This window comes from Bos grunniens, chromosome 15 (assembly GCF_055505025.1).
Source record: "Bos grunniens cultivar Pamir isolate PY7600 chromosome 15, Bosgru_T2T1.0, whole genome shotgun sequence".
Taxonomy (NCBI): Eukaryota; Metazoa; Chordata; class Mammalia; order Artiodactyla; family Bovidae; genus Bos; species Bos grunniens.
In genome coordinates, this window is record NC_141179.1 from 22,128,309 (window position 1) to 22,151,433 (window position 23,125).

The 23,125-nt window shown below is 45.9% G+C and overlaps 1 protein-coding gene across 3 annotated transcripts in view; it reads right to left on the reverse strand.

The window, feature by feature from the left end:
- Window positions 1-6,009: 6,009 nt before the first annotated feature.
- The window catches only part of POU2AF1 (POU class 2 homeobox associating factor 1), a 36,620-nt gene continuing 19,504 nt past the window's right edge, over window positions 6,010-23,125 (reverse strand). For 2 of the 3 annotated variants that reach the window (XM_086338290.1, XM_086338289.1), the window contains exons 2-5: window positions 11,894-12,024; window positions 11,359-11,401; window positions 11,009-11,274; window positions 6,010-8,119 (exon numbers count right to left, since the gene is read on the reverse strand). In XM_086338290.1, the coding sequence (XP_086194416.1) occupies window positions 7,805-8,119; window positions 11,009-11,257 (564 nt within the window). In that variant the 5' untranslated portion in view covers window positions 11,258-11,274; window positions 11,359-11,401; window positions 11,894-12,024 and the 3' untranslated portion in view covers window positions 6,010-7,804. Of the gene's footprint in view, window positions 8,120-11,008; window positions 11,275-11,358; window positions 11,402-11,893; window positions 12,025-20,252; window positions 20,254-20,479; window positions 20,817-23,125 lie in introns of those variants that run through there. The other variant, XM_086338292.1, reaches the window with a different exon arrangement.

Sequence of the window (23,125 nt, forward strand, 5' to 3'; positions counted from 1 at the left end):
AATGACTTTAGCTGCTATCTCTCAACGAAATGTACCCGCTCTACAGGTTTTATAGAGTGATTGCTAAGACCAGTAGTCTTCCACCCTCTGATGAAGAGATGGCACAGCACTGTACCCCTGCCTGGCTTGGTAGGAAAACAATACTAATTGAAGAGAACAGCATCTCTTCTGACTGACTTCAGTCAGAAAGAGATGCTGTTCTATTTCATTAGGGATGACTTGAGAGATTGGATTTGATGGATACACACTACTGACACTGTGTATAAAATAGAATATAATGGGTACCTAGTGTAGAGCACAGGGAACTCTACTTGGTGCTCTGTGCTCAGTGCTCAGTGCTCCCGTTCTACTAAATGGGAGGGAAATCCAAAAAAGAGGGGACATATGTATGTGAAAAGCTGATTTATTTTGCTGTACAGTAGAAACTAACATAGCATTGTAAAGCAACTCTGCTGTACTCCAATAAAAATTTAATTTAGAAAAAACAAAACAAAAGAGTACACATCAATTCTATGTATCACACACGAGTTGCTGAAATCTCTTGCCAGTTTTCAGACAGCCATCCCTAAACCACTGACATTGGAGGGTAGATGAGCAGTGGTTCTGGGCTTGGGTTCCACGTGGAAATCACCTGAGAGCTTTAAAATCCCTGATGCCCAGTTCTCACTCCCAGCAATTCTGCTTAGTTGGCCTAAGTCTTGGTCTGGGCACAGGAAAGGAATTTTTCAAGACACCCCAAGTGATTCTAATGTGCAGTCTAGGCTGAGACCCCTATTAAGAGTTTCCTACCTGACTGAATTGGGTAAAAGAAGCCATCACCCTGACCTTAGGGATAATGTGCCTTCTCTTAAGACTTTCCCAAAAGAGTTGACATTGACTTATTAGTATGGGTGTTGCTTTAAGACCAGCTTGGATAAAGAAACCCTTTTGTGAGAACTTGATTTTAGTTTTGAGACAGTATGTAACATGTGGTGTGTGGGTGCTCAGTTGTGTTCAACTCTTTGGGACCCCATGGACTATAACCTGTCAGGCTCCTCTGTCCATGGGAATTTCCAGGCAATAATACTGAAGTGGGTTGCCATTTCCTACTGCAGGGGATCTTCCCAACCCAAGAATTGAAGCTGCATTTCTCGCATCTCTTGCATTGGCATGCAGATTCTTCGCCATGTGTACCACCTGGGCAGCCGGAATGTAATACTCATCTCATGCTTGTCTCAGATGAGAAACCCCAGGAGCATTCCCTGTAGAGTCCATGGCGTTCCTACATCTCGTACTGACTTAGAACCCCTTATGACAGGGTTTTTAAGGCCAGCATCCTTCATGTGGTCCCCAGAGGAGCTTTTACCAAGAATCTCAATCACAAGCTGTGAAGTGGGGTACATGAAACCTAGGGATCACATGAGACAATCCATTGGTGTGCAGACGAAAATCTACTAATTTATAAGAAAAAAAAAACAGAGAAAGAAAAAATTAATATCTACTTGTATTTAATATGTGGACTGAGGTGATGAAAGGTCCCAATTTACTCCAGACTAAAGGATTTCCTGGAACACAGGACTAAATCCAGGAAGGTCCCATGCAACCAGGACAAATTGGTCACCTAACATGGACTAATGCTGGCCCCCCGACTTGGATGTGTGTGACTGATGGCTCTGAAAGTATCCCTAGGGGCAAGCAGAAGTTACACACAGGAGGAGGGATGACGGTGACGCCCTCACTCAGCTTATTCATTTCCACCGTTCAGTAACCTTTGAAGTTTACAGGGTGATTATCAGTGTGATTAATTTTATAAGTACAACAGCTTTAAAGGATACAATATTTATAATGATATGAGATTCTTCCACCACAAAGAGAATTACTGATTATCTCATGGCAGAAAATCCCAAAGAACTGTCAAACTTAAAAATAAATTACTATTATTTTTTAAAATACAATAACACTAAATTTCTGATCTTTTTGGTTGATAAATTGACTGTCCAAAATATGCTACCTGCAAATTAAAAAAAAAAAAACTTAGCTTAAAAGTTTAAACACTATTTCCATTTAATCCAGGCCTTCAGGGTATAGATGATATTTTAATACTGCTTTTAGAAATTCAGTAACAGAAAACTTTATAATGTGAGGTCTAGGGGATGTTTAGGAATGATTTTACTATTAATGTGATATTATTGCTAACAACAATTAAGTTGAATGTGTCACCTGTATCTTTACACATTTTTTAAAAAGTAGAAATGGAAATTTTTAGTCTATTTAAAATTTTCCAAATAAAGAGTTTGGGAGTTTTTACTCAATGTGTTAAATAATAAAAAGTCAACATCTTCAATGAGTTTGCAAGACTAGTTGACATCAACTAAGATGAAATTTAATAGCCAAATTTTAAAATAAAGCCTAAATACATGAAAAGATGCTCAGCATCACTCATTATTAGAGAAATACAAATCAAAACCAAATGAGGGATCATCTCACACCAGTCAGAATGACCACCATCAAGAAGTCTACAAACAATAAATGCTGGAGAGGGTGTGGAGAAAAGGGAACCCTCTTACTGTTGGTGGGAATGGAAACTAGTGCAACCACTATGGAGAACAGTGTGGAGATTCCTTAAAAAACTTGGAATAGAACTACCATATGACCCAGCCATCCCACTACTGGGCATACACTCCAAGGAGATCAAAATTGAAAGAGACACATGTACCCCAATGTTCATTGCAGCAGTTTACAATAGCTAGGACATGGAAGCAACCCAGATGTCCAACAGTAGATGAATGGATAAGGAAGTTGTGGTACATATACACAATGGAATATTACTCAGCTATGAAAAAAATAATGCATTTGAGTCAGTTCTAATGAGGTAGGTGAAATTGGAGCCTATTATACAGAATGAAGTAAGTCAGAAAGAGAAACACCAATACAGTACATCAATGAATATATATGGAATTTAGAAAGACAGTAAAGATGATCCTATATAAAAGTCACCAAAAGAGACACAGATGTAAAGAACAGACTTTTGGACTATGCGAGAGAAGGGGAGGGTGGGATGATTTGAGACAATAGCATTGAAACATGTATATTACCATACGTAAAATAGATGATCAGTGCAAGTTTGATGCATGAAGCAGGGCACTCAAAGCTGGTGCTCTGAGACAATCCAGAGGGATGGGGTGAGGAGGGAGGTGGGAAGGGGATTCAGGATGGGGGGACACATGTGCACCTGTGGGTGATCCATGTTGATGTATGGCAAAACCACCACAATATTGTAAAGAAATTATCCTCCAATTAAACTAATTAATTAGATTTTTTAATGGAATATATAATAAAATTGTCTTTGCAAAATTGATTTTGAAATGAGATCTGTAATTTATTTAGCATAGCCAAGTATATACTATTTTAACTTGGATTTAAATATCTTTGTATGGTATCTTTTTCAGCTATGATCTCTATTCAAAAGGTACTGAAATAAACTGAACTTAGACCCAGATCTTCAAGTTGGTACATTACAAAGATTTTTAAAAGCAATTCAGTTCAGTTCATTTCAGTCAGTCTGTCGTGTCCAACTCTTTGCGACCCCATGAATCGCACCACTCCAGGCCTCCCTGTCCATCACCAGCTCCCGGAGTTCACCCAGACTCATGTCCATCAAGTCAGTGATGCCATCCAGCCATCTCATCCTCTGTCATCCCCTTCTCCTCCTGCCCCCAATCCCTCCCAGCATCAGGGTCTTTTCCAATGAGTCAACTCTTCACATGAGGTGGCCAAAGTACTGGAGTTTCAGCTTTAGCATCATTCCTTCTTAGACATATTCAATAATATTTCTCCCTCTAAATATTATTTATAGTAAATGAGGTCCAAAGTACCTTTATATCATTAATAAATAAAAGCTAAAAATTATCTATTTTATACTTATCTCATCTTTTAAATTTCTATTTTTGGCATCACCAAGCTAGAAAACTTTTTTTTCAAAGCAGAAATCTGTAATAATTCATGATGCTGTGTATTCCAGAGTTGGCACTTGATAAAAATGTTCAATGAATGAATGAATCCCTCTTGCAGTGTTCATTAATGTTGACACTTATAGGATTTTTTAAGTTGAATAGTATTCCATTGTATTTATATGCATTTTCTTTATCCATTGAAGACATTATGCTACGTGAAATAAGCCAGTTACAGAAAGAAAATACTGCATGATTCCATATACTTATATGAAATATTTAAAATAATCAAACTCATAAAAGTAAAGAATAGAGTGGAGTTTGTCAGTGCCTAAGAGGAGGGAGGAAAGAGGAGTTGCTAATCAATGGGGATAAAATTTTAGTTATGCAAGATGAATAAGTTCTAGAGATCTGATGTACCACATCAAGCCTACAGATAACAACGCTATGTTATATACTTCAAAATGTGTTGAGGATACAGACCCTTGAAATGGGAATGCTATCAGCCTGTTGTCTCACAAGGCTTGCCAACTTGTGTTTTATTTTAAATAAAGGTTGCAATATTTTATTGTCAAAAAATGCTTTGAGGATAAATCTAAGTGTTCTTACCAAAATTTAAAAATTTTAAACCCTCTCACAGTAGTCATAGCTGTACTTGGAAAAAACTCACAAATAGATTAGGAACACCAATTTATGAAAGTTCCTACCCAACATTCAAAAAAAAAAAAAAAAAAAACCTGAGAAACATCACATATCTGTAAGTCTACTAAAGGAGAATCTATTATAATCAATTGCAATCTTCCATTCAGTATTTCTTAAATGGAATGGAATGATCTCCCAAGTTAACTAAATTCAATGAGGAATTATTGATTGCCTCATATTGGAAGTAAGTTTGTAAAAAATGTTATCAAAAAAAAAATAAGTTATCTATGATGTCTGATTTCAAAAATTTAAGTTTAGCTCGAGAATATGTCTTCAAACTTCCACTTACATGTGGGTACAAAATAATGTTTGGAGAATTTGAGTCACTTGGCCGTGCAATTTCATGATTTTGCGTATGTCCGGCCTCTTCATCCTATCACATACTCATCTTCTCCTTGATCCCTATTTTCACGTTGAAAGTGGACACGCTTGTGAATCAGAATCCTGTAAAGCACCAATCTATACAAAACTAGTCATTCTCTTCATGTTGTAGGGCAAGTGGTTCACCCTTCATCACATCAAGGGCGAGTGAGGGCTGCGAAGTGTTTTTAAAAGGTCTTCCCCTTCAGTTGCGCCTGAGTAAATCTAGAGAAAAGAGCCTCAAATCCCTTTCCTTCCAGGTCTTTTTTCTGGATTATGATCTACATGAAGAAAAAAAAAAAGAAGACAGTGGTGGTGATAATCTAAAGTGAGGCAAATAACAGATGTATTTTTGTCCCCCCAAACTGGAAATAAAGGACACAGCAGAATAAAGTAGATCATTAAAAAAAAAAAAAAGACAATCACCCCAGTACGTAATACCAATGAAGGCAGTGAGCTCAGAAATTCTCAGTAACTCAGAAAATCACCAGGAAAAGGCAACCCCTCCAAAATGTGACTCTTGCCAAGGACTGGTGTTAGAGGAGGCTGGCTGGCTTCTAGAGATCCCATTTCATTGTGATGTCTGGTCCTAAGAAGAGATTGGCCTCCTTTGGGCATAGCACTTGGCACCATGTCACATGTCCCTGGGTTCTGATCGGTGGACTCTAAGAACCTGCTGTGGAAGTGCCAGGGGCTGATTTATCCCTGGACACCCAGCATCATGAGCAGGTACTCATGTACGACGGATAAGAGGAAGAGTGATAGGGTTTAAAAGATTTGCTTCTTTTTCTCAGAGCCCCGCTCTTCCGGACACCAAGCCTCCTGGCTTTGCATGTTTTGCTTGGAAGAACTGGGCTGCAAGCACAGTGGGGCTACACTTATCTTCCCTGGCAGCTGGTCACGTTGCAAAGTCAACAAGACTAGTATAAGCTCCTTCCTTGAATGACACTGCCTGACATGGAACTGCAAGCTAAGGAGATTAATCTGATAAGAAATAAAACACTTCAGCACAGAAAAGTCTGAGCAAATCTTTATTGAAAATGTGTCCATCTTAACAGAAAACCTCAGGAAGAAACTTAGATGGATGGTTACAACCAAGGTATCTGACTTCAAGAAAAGAAGAAAAAAAAAACACGTCTTAAATCTTAGCAAATATGTCAAGTATTCTATTTTATTTCTTTGCTAGTTATGCTGACTTAAACTCCCTAATAGAGGCTGCTTCTGCACCTTCTCAAAGCTTCCAATAGTAAGTGGGATAATCTTGCATAGTGTTTTTTATAGGAAACCAGGGCTTTTGATCAAACAGGCCCGAGACTCCCTTCTCTCTTGCCTACTCACACCACTGCCAACAAAGATGGAAATTTGTTATCTAAAATGCTATTTTAACCTTTTAAATCTAAAAAAGATTAAGTCTGAATAAAACAATTCAAGATATCTGTTTTGGGGACTTTAGGCAGATACCAGAAAGTTAAGTCAAAAATAAACCCAAAGCAGAAAAAAAAATCCCAAAAAAAAAGGCAATTTTTCTCCAAAATGTTATTTAAAATGGTAAATCTATGTCATTCCCCAGAAGAGTCCACTACTTCTATATGGAGTCCTCCAAATAATGCTAGTTTCCCACGAATACGGCCATTGTGGGGAGATGAGCACTCTGGTGGCCACTGCGTTGGGCCCCTGCACATCTGATGTTTCTCCAGCAAAAAAATAAAAACAAAAATGGAAATGAAACCTTGCGGTCCTTCTGACTGAGGCTCTAGAAGCCCCAGGAAGGATAGTGCTTGGCGGGGAGGTGTTGACTCCACATAAGGGTGGTCTGTGGAAGTTCAAGAGGCACATTGGCCAGTGGTGCCACCAGTCACCATGGTCTCAGTGGATCTTGGCCGGCACTCAGCCCCGCCGGGTCTGAACATGGAAAGGCATATACATCATTCTGTTTATGAAAGCTCAGCTCTCCTTGCAAGTATCCTCAAGGAGAGCAGCAAAACTATCTATTAAAGCTATATTTTTCTCAAGTGCAGTCCCCTTCTTTATAACCAAGTAATTAAAGCAAACCATTCCTCAGTCCTTCTGCTCTCCCCTGCCCCTACGCCCTCCCCCAAGTACACACTCTAAATCCCCATCCCTCCTCTGTCCACCCCACCCACCCCACTGGTCCAGCCCCAACCCACTCTGATGTCCCTTCCCACCCCCCACCCTCCACCCATCACCTCGCTGAGCCCCAGGCCTTGAGACCCTGCTGCCTAGACTGTAGAGCTGGCCAAAGCTGAGAACAGCAGACAAAGGAGCAATTGTGGGAACTGACACTCAAGGCCTCCGGCGTTGGTTCAGCCCTTGGAGATGCTGGCAGGGCTGGTCTTCTCACAGGGCACCCCGTCCATCTCAAAATGGCAAAGCACGGGACGTCACTGCCTGCAGACGGCTCAGTGGGGCTGCTGCTACTGTGAAGCAGTGGGCACTGGAGAAAGGGGCTTTCTCCAGGAAGGGAATGTGACACAAGTGAAAACCCTGGGCCACAGAAATTAGGCAACATCTGGCGTCAAATCTTATCTTTAAAATCCCTAATTCCTTCCCAAAAGGGAACTGAAATGGAAAAAGAAAGAAGAAAGGGCGAGTGAGAAAGACGGGGAGGGAGGGAAGGAGGGAGAGAGGGTGGGAGAAAGTCTGGTTTGCAATTCTAGTTTGCGGTAGAAAGTGTAGTTATGAAATGGCAACTTTACGCAGAAATGAATCTGAGGGTTTGATCCCAGGCTCATTTTTAAATCCCAGTTTCAGGGAACAGGGTGCTGAACAGGAGGCTCTGGTGGGCGCCGGCCCTAAAAGCCTTCCACAGACAGCGTGTGGTTGAGCGCGTAGGTGTCGCTATCTTCTTCCTCCAAAAGCAGCTTGTCGATGGTCAGGGAACCGATGGCTCTCCTGGGGTCCTCGGCGTCCGGGAGGACTGGCTCGGGAATGGAGATCGGGAGCTGGACAAACTGGGGCCCAGGCAGAGCTGGGGCTGGAGGCTGGTACTGCAGGGTGGAGGTGGGCAGCGTGGACAGCGGCTGAGGCCACGGGAAGTAGGTGAGGGGGGCCTGGTGCTCGGGCCCCTCCAGCGGGGGCCCCACGGTGGGCGCGGCAGCACTCCTCGTCTGTGATGGGGAAGACACAGGGTGGTTAGCAGCCCCGGGTACCCACTGCTCACCTCGGTTCTTGTGGGGATCTCTGTTTGCCTCACCTTAGCCCTGTCCTCCCATCTCATTCCAGAGGGCTCTGCCTTCCCCTGCACAAAGTCTCCCCCAAGGGAGAAGCCAGACAAACTTCCACATCCCTTTCCCTGTCACTCACTAGGTATATGCCCTCTCATACTTCCCCACCTGAAGCCTCTGTTTTCTGGTCTGTAAAACAGATTACCCAAAGGACTGACATCACCAGGCTGAGCGAAGAACAGATGCTTTTCCAGATTTCACTGAATATAAAATGCACCCAGATTTCAGAGATATCAAAATATCTGTGCAGGGGTGACATACATCTTAAAATCAATGATAAAACAGCATATTAAACAATAAGCCCATCACACAGCATAGCAGCTGTATTGCCAAGTGGCCACTACTGTGCCTAGACACAAAGACCGTCCTGGCTCCACACAGCAGGTTTGGGATTCTGAGGACCCCTTGAGCTCAGCTCCACTAGCCTCCCATTACCTCATCCTCTGCTGCTGCTTAGCTGGGCCTCCTGTGCCCTTTCCAGAGACCTCGAAAGGTCAGAGCCATTCTCCCAGGCACTCTGTAAACAGTATCTTTCACCTGCATGGCAGCCATCCTACAAATCCCAGCTCAAGCTGCCAAAACCAGGGCCTGGATACCACTGATAAGGAAGGAGGTAGGAGAAGACTGTCTTTGCATGGAATGATGTGTGTGTGAGAGGCCAAAACCTCCCCCATCACCCTCTGTCCCCTGCCACATTTCCTCCAGTGGCCACTGTGTCTTGAGAACAAACTATTAGAGTCATTAGTACTGTGTGTTCAGTCATGTCCAACTCTTTGTGGCCAACCAGGCTCCTCTGTCCATGGAATTATCCAGGCAAGAATAATGAAGCAGATTCCCATTTCCTACTCCAAGGGATCTTCCCTACCTGGGGATCAAACCCACGTCTCTTGTGTCTCCTGCATTGGCAGGCGGAGGGAAGAGCTTATTTCACTCTTCTGGGACCTTGCTGCAATGCATATTCTGGTACAGGAGGTCTGATCAGACCTGGATTCTGCATGTCTAATAGGATCCCAGGTGATGCCAATGCAGCTGGTTCAAGGACCACAGTTTGAGTAGCAAGGCTTTAGGGTATTTTTCTATAGAATAATAGAGCTGGAAAGGGTCTCAGAGGACTTTCAGCCTCCCAACAAAGCCTTATCACTTCTAGTATTTAAAAAATCCAAATGGAAATCCTACATAAACCTGGGCATTTCAACTCCCACCGCAGGTATCTTGGCTCAGGGATAGAATTACATCAACCCATCATACAGGTCTTATCTCCTGCAGATCAGGAGTGGAAATTGTTAGCTCTAACCAGCTTTGATGAGTTAATTTACAAAATGGCAAGACAAATAAATTATTTCTTAATAAATATGGTTTGTTTGATACACAGAACTTTTCAAAGCAAGAGGTGGGATTGATGAAAAGGATAAATAATGAAAGGAATTCCTAGTCCTGAAATGGTTGGGAACCACTGTGTCCACCACTCCCCACCCCAACCCCAGGCCTCCGATATTGAAATGAGCTGCCTGGGAAGGGTATTGAATGAACTGCTTCCCATCCACCATCACTCAGGTCCTACCACTGGTTTGCTGAGCAGCAGGTGGGCGTGGAGGGGGAGGGTCCTGCAACCCAGGCCTGGATGGTGCTTGAAGGGGAGGAGCTTCAGGATGACACTGGACCTTGAGGTAAACAGATGGGCTTGGGGGACCAAAGCAAGCTCCATCATCATGGGTGTGCTCTGCAGTGACTCATGAGAGCCCCGCTCTGCCTCCCACAGCCTCCCTTGGACTGGTGCTGGATATGGCTGTAACCACTGGTCTTTTCCCCTCTGAACACCTGGGGGCTTCCCATTCCTTTGGTTAAACAGGCAGCATTCACATAAAACTATTTCTCTTCCTTCCTACATTCCTAGGGGAGCAAACCCTTCCCTATCCAGCACTTGAAGATAGCACTTGGTTAATGCTGTTGGTCAACTTTGAGGCAATCATAATAACTCGTATCTATTGAGTGCTTTCTGTATTCTGGAAAGGCTGAGCTCAGGAAGTGTTCTAAGCAGCCTAAGTGCATCAGGCCATCACTCATGACATCAACCCTTTCATTAGTATTCCCATTTTACAGATGAGAACACTGAGATTCAGACCATTAAATCACTGTGCTTGGGGTCACATAGCTAGTGAATGAAGGGGCAGAGTGTCAGATGATCTGACACCAGAGGTGGAACTCAAAAAATTACCCTGCAGGTGGGTCTCTCTCCATCAAAAGTAGTTTTCTGAAAAGTTGTGTCATGTGTTGCTCAGCCTAGAGATTCTCTGAAAAATCCCATTATTGGGTGAATAATCACCCCCTAAATCATCTGAGTAGAAAGGAAAGGCTGGCTCTGGCAAGAGACTCCATGCAAACATCACCCGGTTCCCCATTCAGGAAAAACTGAGACCCATCCCTGAGACTCAGCATATCTGAGGCAGCAGGGGAGATAGGGCAGACCAGCAGGCAGGTGGCCTCCCTGGACCATTCAGCCAATAATGGGGTTTGTAAGAAAATTCATAGGCTGAGCAACATGTGATACAACTTTTGAGAAAACCATACTTTTGGTGGAGTGAGAACCACCTACAGGGTAGTTTTTTGAGTTCTGCCTCTAATGTCAGATCGCCTTAAGCCCTGCTCTGGAGGACAGGGTGGGCTTAGATGACCTGATTATCCTGGGCAACAAGAGCAAGGAAGGTCAGGGGCAGGAAATCAGCCCAGGTTCTACAAGGGCGCCATCCGCGTAAATGCCTTCCTGTGACGTACCGTGACGTTGGTGATGAGCGGCTGGGAGGCGTAGGTCAGCACCGAGGAGGGCCCCACGACCGTGTAGCTGGGGCACACAGGCTGCACGTACATGTCAGCCGAGTAGGGGCAGCTGACAGCCTCGTGGGACACGTACTCCGTGTAGGGCGTCCAAGGGGCCAGGGGCTGGAGGGCGGCCGGGGCGGGCTGCGAGAGCCAGCCCGCACACAGGGCCCCCTCCTCCGTCACTGTGGAGGCAGAGACCTCCATGTCAAGGCAGGAAGGACCTGTGGGAAGGAGGAAGTTACAGAGCTGCACGTGACGCACAGACGAGGGGCTGGGAGGAGGCCGGGGCCGCCGGGAGCTCTTACCCACTGTGGTGTAGGTCGCCAGGGGCTGGTGGGGCAGCACCACCTAGAGGGGGGAAGGAAGATGGGGTGCAGGGTTCAGCCACCTCCAGCGAGCCGTCTGCAGGAAGCTCGCCCAGAGGGTCCCAGGGCAGGAGAGGAGTGGGTGGAGGGCAAGAACCCCCCTCGTTGGAACAAGCACCTGCACGATCCAGCCAGCACCACTTATACTTGCCAGGGAGTGGGTGTTTCCGTTGAGCAAGAAGGCTGTGCACTTAGGGAATCAGTCTCACCCTGTCCCAGGGGGACCCTCAAATCCTATCAGGATGTGTGAGACACCTGCTGCTCAAGTGGGATTCCTCACCCCACTTCAAGTGACTCAACTTCTGCCCTGGGCCGATCTCCAGCAGCCACACCTCTGCGATGTGTGGTCCTGATGCCCTCACTGAGGAGCCCATGGAGCAAGGACATACACCCCGCCTGACCCCCTTGGACCACTCCCCACTCCCTACACACACACAGACACACACACACACTCCGATCACAGCAGCCCCCTCACCGCCGTCGGTGTCACCGATGCCCCACTGCTGGCATGGCCCCGTTTCCTCCGCAGCAGCTCCTTCACCGGCTCCTTCACACGCACGCCCTGGTACGGCCGGGGTGGGGCCGGGGCTTGCTCTGGAGCTGTGGCTGCAAAGAGAGCATCACTGGTACTCGTCTCCCTGTGCAGACAGCCCCCAGCCCAAGGTGCCCGCTCTCCTCCAGGGTCTGCCTGCTCACCTAAGCTGTGCTTGAAGGTGCGGGACTACACGTGACTTCCTAGGACATTCCTCCCAGGGTTAGCACCGCTCCTGCCCCAAACCTTCTAGGCTCCCCTCCACCCAGAAGATTCAAGCTCGAGCACTGCAGCGTGAGCTCAACCCAATTCCCCAACCTTTTTGTACACTAAACACCACGTGGAGCCTGGTGGTGGCCAGAAGCTCTGTCTAGACTCCTCCTCTCCACCTTCTATGAAGGTCTCCCCTCCTCATCTCTACCAGTGGTCTCCCAGGGTCAGGAGTCCCTCTCATTTTTCTTAACCTCTTGAGATTCTTCCTGACCCAAGACTACTACTATGACCCTCCTAGCTGACCACCGGGGCCCACAGACTTTGCTTCATCCTACAACCTCCTCAACACTTCCAGACAGGTTAGAATTCATCATAGGGGGCAGCAGAGGATGGCATAAGAGCAGGGACTCTGAGTCAGATGCCACAGGCCTCAAAACTTGCCTCTGACACTTTCTAGCTGTGTGATCCTGGGTGAGTCACAGCCACATCTCTCTGTGCCTCTTAACTGGCAATTTCTTATCAAAGGAGTATCGTTAAGGAGTCCCTGACACAGTCAATGGGAAGCATAATACAGGCTTCCCAGGTGTCGCAGTGGAAAGAATCCACCTGCCAATGCAGGAGACACAAGAGACGCAGGTTCAATCCCCGGGGCCAGGAGCTGCCCTGGAGAAGGAAATGGCAACCCCCTTCAGTATTCTTGCCTGAAAAACTCCATGGACAGAGGAGCCTGGCAGGTTATATAGTCCATGGGGCTGCAAAGAGTCAGATACGACTAAGAGACTGAGCACACACACACAGACACAGAATACATGCTTAGTATAAAATCAGAGACAGAATTAGGGGCTTCCCTGGTGGCTCAAATGGTTAAGAATCTGCCTGCAATGCAGGAGACCCAGGTTCGATCCCAGGGTCGGGAAAAAGCCCTGGAGAAGGGAATGGCAACCCACTTCAGTGTTCTTGCCTGAAGAATTCTATGGTCAGAGGAGCCTCGGTAGGCTACAGCCCATGGTGTTACTAAGAGTTGGACATGACTGAGCAACTGAACACTTTCACTTTCACAGAATTCAAATACAAGCATTCAAATAAATCTGTAGTCTGCTATGTAATAATTAGTAATCCCTTTTTAGCTATAAATTTCTTATGCCCCTAGCTAGACTATAAACTTCCCAAGCTGAAATAGTATACCTTATTTCTCCATATCTTCCCAAGTAGCGTGTCCATAATAAACTTAATAAGTTATTGATTGATTAATTGGTTGGATGGTTTCTCATCCAACTCATTGTGCTGCCAACTCATTTTCCCTTCACCTTTCCTGGACATTCAGAACGGGCTGCAGTGAGTGCTTCCTGGGTTTTCTGTGGCCCCCAGGGCAAATAACCAAAGGTCACCCATATGCCTGGGGCCAGAGAGTATCCAGCTTCATCTCTCAGAGAAGGTTCCCTCTGCCTTTTGTCATCAAGGCCAGGAAACTGAAGCACCATGGGCTGGAACACGGGGCTTTCCCCGACCAGGAGAGCAAGTCCAAAGCATCTATGGCTGGCAGTGACAGTCTGCCCTTCCAGATGGAAGCCTGGCGCCTTGGACCCCTGGAGGTCAGACCTGGGTCAGCCCAGAAAGGCAAGCAGCACTGGGCCTTCAGCTCACATGGTATCACTGATAAGGGCCCAGGGACCTGGGCTCTGAATCAAAAGCGCGGGAGCCCAGATATCTATTAAACCCGGATCCGCAGTGCTGCTTTAACCGAACTTTGCTCAGCAAATACACAGCTGATAACACCCCAAGCCTGACCAGCACCAGACCTCCATCCCTGCTCCAGACACAACATGGCCAGGCCTGGAAGCCCAGGCAGAGAAGCAGGGGAAAGAGGGAAGGGGTGTCCAAGAGCTGCAGGAATACATACAAGTCAGAGGACCCCAGACTCAGATACATTCACAGGGGCTTCCTAACCTGGCCAAGTAAGCTGAAGTGACTGGGGAGTGATACAAAACACAGATGCCCAGACCCTGCTCCCGAACAGTCTGATTCTGGGTGTTTGATGTGGGCTTCCAAATCCGTATTTATAAATATCACTCAGGTGATTCTGAAGCTCTGCTGGGATTAGAATCACTGCTAATTCATCCCTGATTTCCCTTTAACATCCCAATAAGAGATTAAAATTATCTTCTTTCTAACATCCCCTGTCATAACAAGGGATCCTTACTGATATTCACTTATTCTTTCAAATATTTCTGGATGCTGGGAACACAGCACTGAGCAAGACAGATGTGGCCACTGCCCACACGCATCTTGCAGTCTAGTGGGACAGGTGAATGATAAAGCAGTTATAACTTGTGAAATTCAGGCTGAAGCAGGAGTGTGTAGCAGAGAAAGCCAGCCTGGGACCTGCATCCTGGGACCCCTGTGCACCATCACCTTTGTTTAAGCAGCAGTGACCACAGACTTAAGAGCCTAAGATACCTGGGCTATTAGTTTCTGGTGGAAAGGTCTCAGTTGACTTACATCCCGAGCCTCAATTTCCTCATCTGTAGAATGGGGCTAATAGTTCCTGTCTCACATGGTTCTTGCGAGGATTAACTGAAATAATACATGGGAAGCTTCCAAAGCCACGTCCAGCATGTGGTCAATGTTCAACACATGTTATTATCCTTCCTCCTCCCCATCCACATCCACCTTCCTCTCTAGAGTGCTACTGTCAGAAAGCTCTTCCTCCTACTCGACCTGTCTCATGGTGACAAGCAGTGTTTTCCCGTGTGTTACTTTCTAATGAAACTCACAATTCATGATCTATTTAAAGCTTTCTCATGGACAGAATGAGGATCATAATGGTTTGTATTTGGTAAAGTAACTTGAGAATTACATGTAAATGCTTAGAATAGAGCTTACACTGAGACAGCGTTAAATAAATGTGAGCTAATACCATCATTCAGAGAAGGCAATGGCACCCCACTCCAGTACTCTTGCCTGGAAAATCCCATGGACGGAGGAGCCTGGTGGGCTGCAGTCCATGGGGTCGCTAAGAGTCGGACACGACTGAGTGACTTCACTTTCACTTTTCCCTTTCATGCACTGGAGAAGGAAATGGCAATCCAGTCCAGTGTTCTTGCCTGGAGAATCCCAGAGATGGGGGAGCCTGGTGGGCTGCCGTCTATTGGGTCGCACAGAGTCGGACACGACTGAAGCGACTTAGCAGCAGCAGCAATACCATCACTGATATTTGTACAGGGTCCCCTCTCAGCAACTGAAGACAGATCCCAGATGCCCTATAGAGTGGGAACAAACATTCCATTCCTTCAGCTATTTCTTTTTTTGGATTCCAAGAAAGAGTGAGAACATTAGAATAATTTATTGCAAACTAAATTAACACAATAGAAGTGGGGAAAATAATAGGCAGAAAGCAGCAGGCACTGGCTGGTGATTTTTTTAAAATAGCCAAACTTTATTATTAATGTTTGAATTGCCATATGTTGATTGTGATTTCCTCCCATAGTATCAAACATTGGTGTATAAATAAAAATTAAACCTAGATTTGCAAAGAGCTTTGTGTTAAGACAGCCATAAAAAGCAGCCACTGTGAACCCATGTTCTGATTGCCTTTGTGCTTCTTCTCAGTGATCAACAACTCACTGAGGACAGGGCTCATGAATTTTAACCTCTCTCTGAAGTACTTCAAGATGTGGTAAAATAGGAATATTGTTCGTGTTTGTCTCCTCTGAGCAGAGCTAGTTTGTTTCCGTTTGTAGTTGGTGACGACCTCTACAACTGATTAAGAGTGATTCCCATGCTGTTTCCTTCAGCTACTTCTTAATGATGTGTTTTGAATCCCTCTAACCTTTCTTCTGTCTGCATCACTCCAGCACAAGTTCTGCCACTTCCCCTTATGAAGATGCCAGCAGTGACCGCAGGCCCCAGGTGTGGCCTGACATGGGGTGGGGGCAGGGGGGCTGCCCTCCCGCACTCTGACCTCCCATTCTCAGGGTTACTCACAGCTCCAGCAGACTGGTTCACACCCATATCACTCAACCTACACTGGTCTCTGGTTGAGTTTCTAGCTATTCTTAGGCAGACAGTGCGGCCTGAGGCCTTGTGCATTCGGGAGAAACTTGAGGGATAGAGTTATTTGGGGGTCTGATCACGGTGGTCACACTCTTCATTCAGCTGGGGCATAAGAAAGGTGCAATCTCCCACGCACACACCTCAGACAGGTGTACCATTCAGCCCCCGCTGATCTGCTGATACATTTCTTGGGAAGGGCCAGGGGGACTCCGGATCCCACTGCCTCCCTGGAAATGGACACGGGGACCGCCAGGCTGCAAAGCAGCCACCTGGGCACTTTCCGCTTCCTGGCAAGTGAGAGCTTCCTGCCTCCTGTTGGTTTTGAGTCAATGAACAAAGAGGGCTTGGGGAGCTGCTGTGAGCAGAGGTCATCACACTCTGAGGTCTGGACTTCCTCGGAACCCACAATGTCAACAGGTGTGCCCTGGGACAACACCATCTGGAGAGCAGTTTCGAGGTCCCCACCTTTTCCAGTCATGAAACTCCCACAGCTCCCAAGGACCTCCTGGCTGTCCACCCAGGAGTCCCCAAGCACTGCTAAGGAATTCTGTCACTGCTGTCAGGGGAGCAGGCAAGAGGGAGGGTGCTTCTGACAGTGTCTTTGCAAAGTGCCCGTGAAATATCAGAATCCGAAGCCTCAAGACAATTCCCACAGGACCCCAATGGCCCAAGTGTATTTGCAAGGTGGAAAACCTGCAGTTGGCATCTTTCACACCAACCTTTGTGAAGCAGCAATACCCATCTATAATTCCACAGTAAACTCTGGACTCCCTACTGCCACTAGCATGAGAAATGAGCCCACAAACAGAAATTTGGAAGAGGAAAATAAGTTTGTCTGAAGTCATGATTGCTTTGCCTTGGGTCCTCTGGATCCCTCAATAAAATAACTAAAGAAAAATTTTAAGATTATCAAAATAATTTCCTCAGATAATAAGACTAAATAAAAGAAGAGCCAAGGAATGTAGAACTGGAGATGAAAATAACACACGAGCAGAGATGAAAGTCTAATTTCCCAAAGCGGAGTTGACCAGAGATTTTCACAGCCCCCAATCGAATTGCAGGTACAGGTAACACTCTCAAAACCTAAGTTTTCTCACCATTTATCCTGTGGTTTGAAGACCCTTTACGTCTCTTGAGGGTATCCACGTGTCCAGCACTGAGAAAACTCTTTCCACCTAAACATAAGCCTCTTGACTCTCATGGGGAATCTCCAGTTTTAGTCTGAGAAGTTCAGCCATATTATCTTTCCACCACTACAAGTGAGTAGGCAATGTTGTTTGGGAGAAAAACAAAACTCATTTACAGAAAAACCTATGAATTAGGCCCCACTGAGGGCTTCCCTTTTCCAAAATGAGCAACGAAAAAATCTGAAGGTATAAAAAGTCAGCAGAGGCTATTTCAGTTCCCCCTGCCACATACCCGGACATGCTCCACATCACAAAAATAAGAGTCCTGCAGCTGCTGTTCCACTGGAAAGCACAGACCATGACAGAGTCAAGCCCAAGGGTCACCTGAGAGGGCACTCTGGCTGCATGTGGGCCCTGGGCTTGCTTTGCACCAAGCTTCGGGAACATAGGATTCTACTGATTTAAATAAACATGGCCCTTGGTTCCTTGATGAGGTATAATAAACATCACCAAGGAAACATGCAAAATTGCCAGCACTTGTTTATTTAATGACCCCATGCAAACCATGTTCACGCCACAGTAAGAAAGCTACAACTAAAGAGGTAGGTCCCAGTGAAGCCAACACCCAGGCATCTCCTGGGGCAGCTTTAAGAGAGCCCTCTTCAGGCAGGAGGTACCTAGAACAGCCCCCAAGATATTCTTGAAAGAATGCTCTTCTCCCAGCCATTGTCCGGTCACAGATCTCCCATGAGCCAATGGGGCCAGGCCGTGAGCTGAACCCCAGTCGGGACCGCTGCTGTAAGAGATTCAGGGTGAGCCTACATGTCCATCATCAGGGAACCAGAAAGGGGAACCCATCCCACCCATCTTGACAATCTCTCATTGATAGTGCTTCCCATTTACAACTGACTGGTTGAAACTCGAGGATGCAGCCACATGAGGCCATTTTGAACGACAAAAATTTTCTGGCCCAAAAGGACACATAACCCAGTATTGATCACTCCAAAATAACCACAGTACATATTACGCTCTTTTGCTGATGAATCTTTAGTAATATTTCAAAACATAAAAAAGGACCCACTAAGGAGAAACACAATAATTTTTTTTCTTTATTTATAGCAAAACCAAAACCAAATAATTGGACAACAGGCATTCAAGGCATTCAAAGCCTAGGGCTAACCTAGCTTCTAACTAAAAACAAAGTCATAAAGGTTGCTGACACTTTTCACTTTAATGAAAAGAAGCTTATTTGTGTTCTTGACCTAAGATAGTTGAGGACTCCCGGGAAAGCTTAACTCAATTCAGATAAAGGATTATTCATATCCTTAACTGAACACTACTGCAAGTGTTGTTGATGAAGGTCTGAGTCATATTTTTAAATTTGTTCTTTGCATTCAAGGACAATGGCTGATTTTTTTTTTCCTAACTAGAAGAAAGAACTTGGGCTTTGGCCAAAGATTGGACTTGACATGCTATAGAATGGTTTTCCCACCCAGTTTATACTAGACTGTAGTTTACTTTTCTCTTTTAACATCTGCTAACAAAGAGATCACATATGCATGTAAATGTAGGCTTTCTATTCACTAATGTCTGGACTGAGAAAGACCCTGGAGCCAGGAAACAGCAACATGTCACTCACATACTTTAGCAATCTACATAACAGGGCCGAGGAGAAACACAGATGGACAACAAAGGTGGCTTTACAGGTGTACACAAGATGCGGGACAGTGAACCCTCAATTGAATTAGGATTTGATTGAAGGCAGTTGGTCGCCAAACAGGAGTGAGTCTTCATGTGTAGACTAGGGTGTCTCCATCAGGAGATCTCAAATACGGAAGCTGAGCCCATGTTCTCTGGTCCAGTTGCAGAGGGGAAGGGAAAGGTCAGTATTCCCGCCCCCCCACCCCCAAACCTCCTGTGTCTCCATTCTAAGAGGCATATTCCCAAGAGCCCCCACAGAGCTCATTGAGCAACCATAGGCAGGTCATTGAAAATGCATAAAGAGGTCCACAGTCACTTAAGATGACTTACACTTGGGGTGACTATAGAGTCCCAGATCCAAGGGGTCTAGAGGCCAAGTAATCCGTATTTGAAGGAAGCTAATTCAGTACTGAATGGACACCCACAGTGATTAGACTCCTCCCAAATTCCCAGGTGGTACTAGTGGTAAAGAATCTGCCTGCCAATGCAGGAGACTTAAGAGACACAGGTTCAATCCCTGGGTCTAGAAGATCCCCTGGGGGGAGCATGGCAACCCACTTCAGTACTCCTGCCTGGAGAATCCCATAGACAGAGAAGCCTGGCGGGCTACAATCCATAGGGTTGCAAAGAGTAAAACATGACCGAAGCGACGTAGCACACCCACACCTGAATTATGTTAAGCTTAAGTAGAGAGCCCTACTACCCAGAGCCCCCTCTCATTCACCAAGCTCCTGTCTGAACATTCTACTCAGCAGACTCAGAACTCCCTGAATTGTCCCAAAAGTTGTGGATGAGCCACCCATGACCTTGGGTGGAGTCAGCCACATGACCTCTAGTGTCAGAACCTTCTGACTCTTTTCTCAGAGGCTCTACTGCTGAGGTGTACCTCCCCGAGAGTGCTCAGCATCTCTCACCCAGCCGTCCACCCTCCTCCAATCTTCCTGCAGATCAAGTAGAGCATGGAAGGCTCTTGGATTCTGCTCTTGACTCCCAGAGACAGTGTCAGTGTGAGGCCTTTGTTTTTGGAGACTCAGGTATGTTGAGTGCAGCCTCCCAAAGGTCTGTGTGTTTCCTGCTCATGATCTTAACTCCCAGGAGCTCAGAAATCACCACTCTCACCTTTGCATGATGTCCCGTGGCTCACAGAGAATTTGACACAAATGCTTTCACCACAACTTCTGAAATAGACAGGGAAGTCTTCCTCTCACCCTCCTTTTCACGGATGAGGAAAGTGATGCTCAAGAGATGTTCAGTGACTTGCCCATGGACTGCACTTGTAAACAGCAGTGTCATCAACTAAACCCAGGACCTTTAATTCCAAGTGCAGTCCACTTCTGCCTCACATTCTGCCTCCTCCCAGACCAGGGAAAATCTCATTTATTCCTCTGGGCGACACTGGAGCTTGGTGTCAAATGGTCCCCTGCTCAGTTCTAACCTTCCTCCCTCCGGGCTGGGAGTCTGGGCCTGCACCACTCCCTCGACTGCCAGTTCCCGCAAGAAACGACATCTCCCAGCTGAGGAGGGAGAGAGAAGTCCATGAGAAGCTTACCGGCAGCCTGCTCACATGAGGAGTGGCGAGAACTGAGACCCACACAATTCCCCGCAAAGTTTTATTTTTGGTATTTTCGACTGAAATGACAGCAGATAGGTTCACCTGAGAAACCAGCTGCATCTGCCCGCCTTTTACAGAAACTGGGGTCACCAGAGCAGAAAGGGCTCCCGTCTCACATACCGTGTCTCAGGGTGCCAAGGAGACCCCTGGAAGAGGGCTCTTTAAACAGGGCAGAGCAAACCACGTCCCTGCCATCATGGAGCTTACCATCTAGGCCGGCAGAGTATGTAGACTTCATCAGATCATAGCACAAGCAAACCTAGAATTACAAACTGGGACAGAGCTGCATCTGCCTCACAGTTGAAGTGTTCTGGGCTTGTTTGGCTCGTTTTCACCTCAACTTGGTTCGGTCAGGCTTGAATGAGCAGCAAGTTGGGGGCCCCTGTCTCCAGGGGCTGTATGAAGAGGAGTGTGTTCGAGCACAACTGTTCTGTCTCCAGTACGGTTCTGGGGTTGGGCTCAGCCCACACCATACATGGAAGCCTGACTCCAGATAGAATAAAGTAGCCCCAGGCAATCAGGATCCTTCCTCAGCCTAGGGACCCTGGACGAACCCCAAAGATGTTTCACTTATCCTGTCCTGGCAGATTAGTCCCCTGGGGGAAGACCCAGACCTAGAAACTCAGATTCCAAGATGGAAACCAGCTGGCTTCAGGAGTTCCAGACAGTCTCAGATCTAACTTTCTGACAGTCCTATCTGCAGGAAGCCTTTTGAGTCTTCACAACAACTCTCAGTGAAGTTAGAGACCACCTCTTTCTAACGGTGGACTCATATCATTTAGGAAGGGAAGAAACACCTAACGCAACCCTAAAATCTTTGGCACTGAAAAGCGGTGCGGTATTATTTGGAACTCAAGCAGATCTAGTGTAGAATGTCTACTATACAGCTTATCACTGTGTGACCCTTGACAAATAATGTAAACTGTGTGCATCTCATTTCTCCATTTGTGGCATGAAAATAATGATCTCCATCTCATGGGAATATCATGAGGATTGCATGAAATTAACCAAACACCTAGTATGTAATAGGTTTTTAAGAAATGGCTGTTTCTCCTTTGTTCTCAGCCAAAACTCTGTGGCCCTTCATCATCAAAAGAGTAGCCTTGGTACAGTGACCCTGACGTGCCCTCATCCAGCTGCATCCTAATACTGAATGTCTCCATCCTCAATATACCCAGGGCCTTCTCAACCTGCCTTCATTGTATTCCTGGGAGTCATCCCTCAGATTCTTGGACCTGATGTCCCCAGCAGCAGGATGGCCCTGTTCAGGAGACAGGGAGGGCAGTGATGCTGCAGAGAAATTGATCCAAGATCTCACATGCAAATAGAGCATGCTTAAATAGAGAAGAGACAAGAAAATCCTGGCACTGACCTCTTGTAAAGATATCAGGAGCTGAGCAGAAGATCTTTTTTAATTCCAAAGCTACCAGAGGATTAAATTTGTGGCATATTTTAGTTTTTAAGGACTACTCCAGGAAGGAGCACCTTGGAGATTTTTGAGCGGCAGACAGAGTAACATGTATGTATCTCTGAAAGGACAGGGATGCAGCCATGACTGAGGCCATTGTCACAGATACATCTTTAAAGGGCTAGAAGCCTAGGAGCACATTTCACATGTGGGATGGAAACATGGAAGTATATGACGGAGGGCTCTTTAGTGAACAGAGAGGGGAGCTTTATCACCTATTCGAACAAGACAAACTTCTGGCTGACATATTGAGTACTGCCTCAGCTTTATCTAGAGCAATAGGTATCAAAACAGGGGGAGGGACCTACACTGAGAGCATTAGACCACACCCAGGGGTGACCCAACCCAGGCTTCTCACCCAAATTCTATAGCAAGGCAGGACCAGAGTTGTGGAGATGGAGCAGAGGAGACAGATACATCTTCCCTCTTTAGACTGAGACCCAAAGCCTGAAACTAGAATTGCCAGTATAATCTAGAACAGGAAAGACCTATAGTTAGAAGCTGGAGGAGGTGACATTCAGTTGTTTGTTCCTTGATTTAAGCAATATCTAGTTTGGGATTTCTAAGACCAAAGGGATTCCTATTAAAAAAAAAAAATTTTTCCTGAGACCTTCAGGTGGGGACAATTTCCTTGGAGGAAGGGCTCTTTAGACCCAGCATTAGCTATATATTTGGATCAGACCCAAGTGTCCAAGACATAAGGCTCATTGTGGCCCCGGATACAGCCTACATGAGTGAAGGTAGCCCTAATAATTGACACATGATGTGACTGTAACTGCCAGTCAAAATGAGCTTTTGTTTTAAGTCTCTGGTTTACTAACTGGTAAATTTATGATGTGGGGGAAATCCCTTGTGAAGGATACTGAAGAAGTTAGAACAACAAGCTTGGGAAAGACATCACTTGGTCCAACTTTGAGGAATGTACCTCTTCCTTATTCACAAGGTAGCTACAGAGACTGAAAACATGACTTTTCATGGCTTCAAAGCTTCCTGGAGACCAA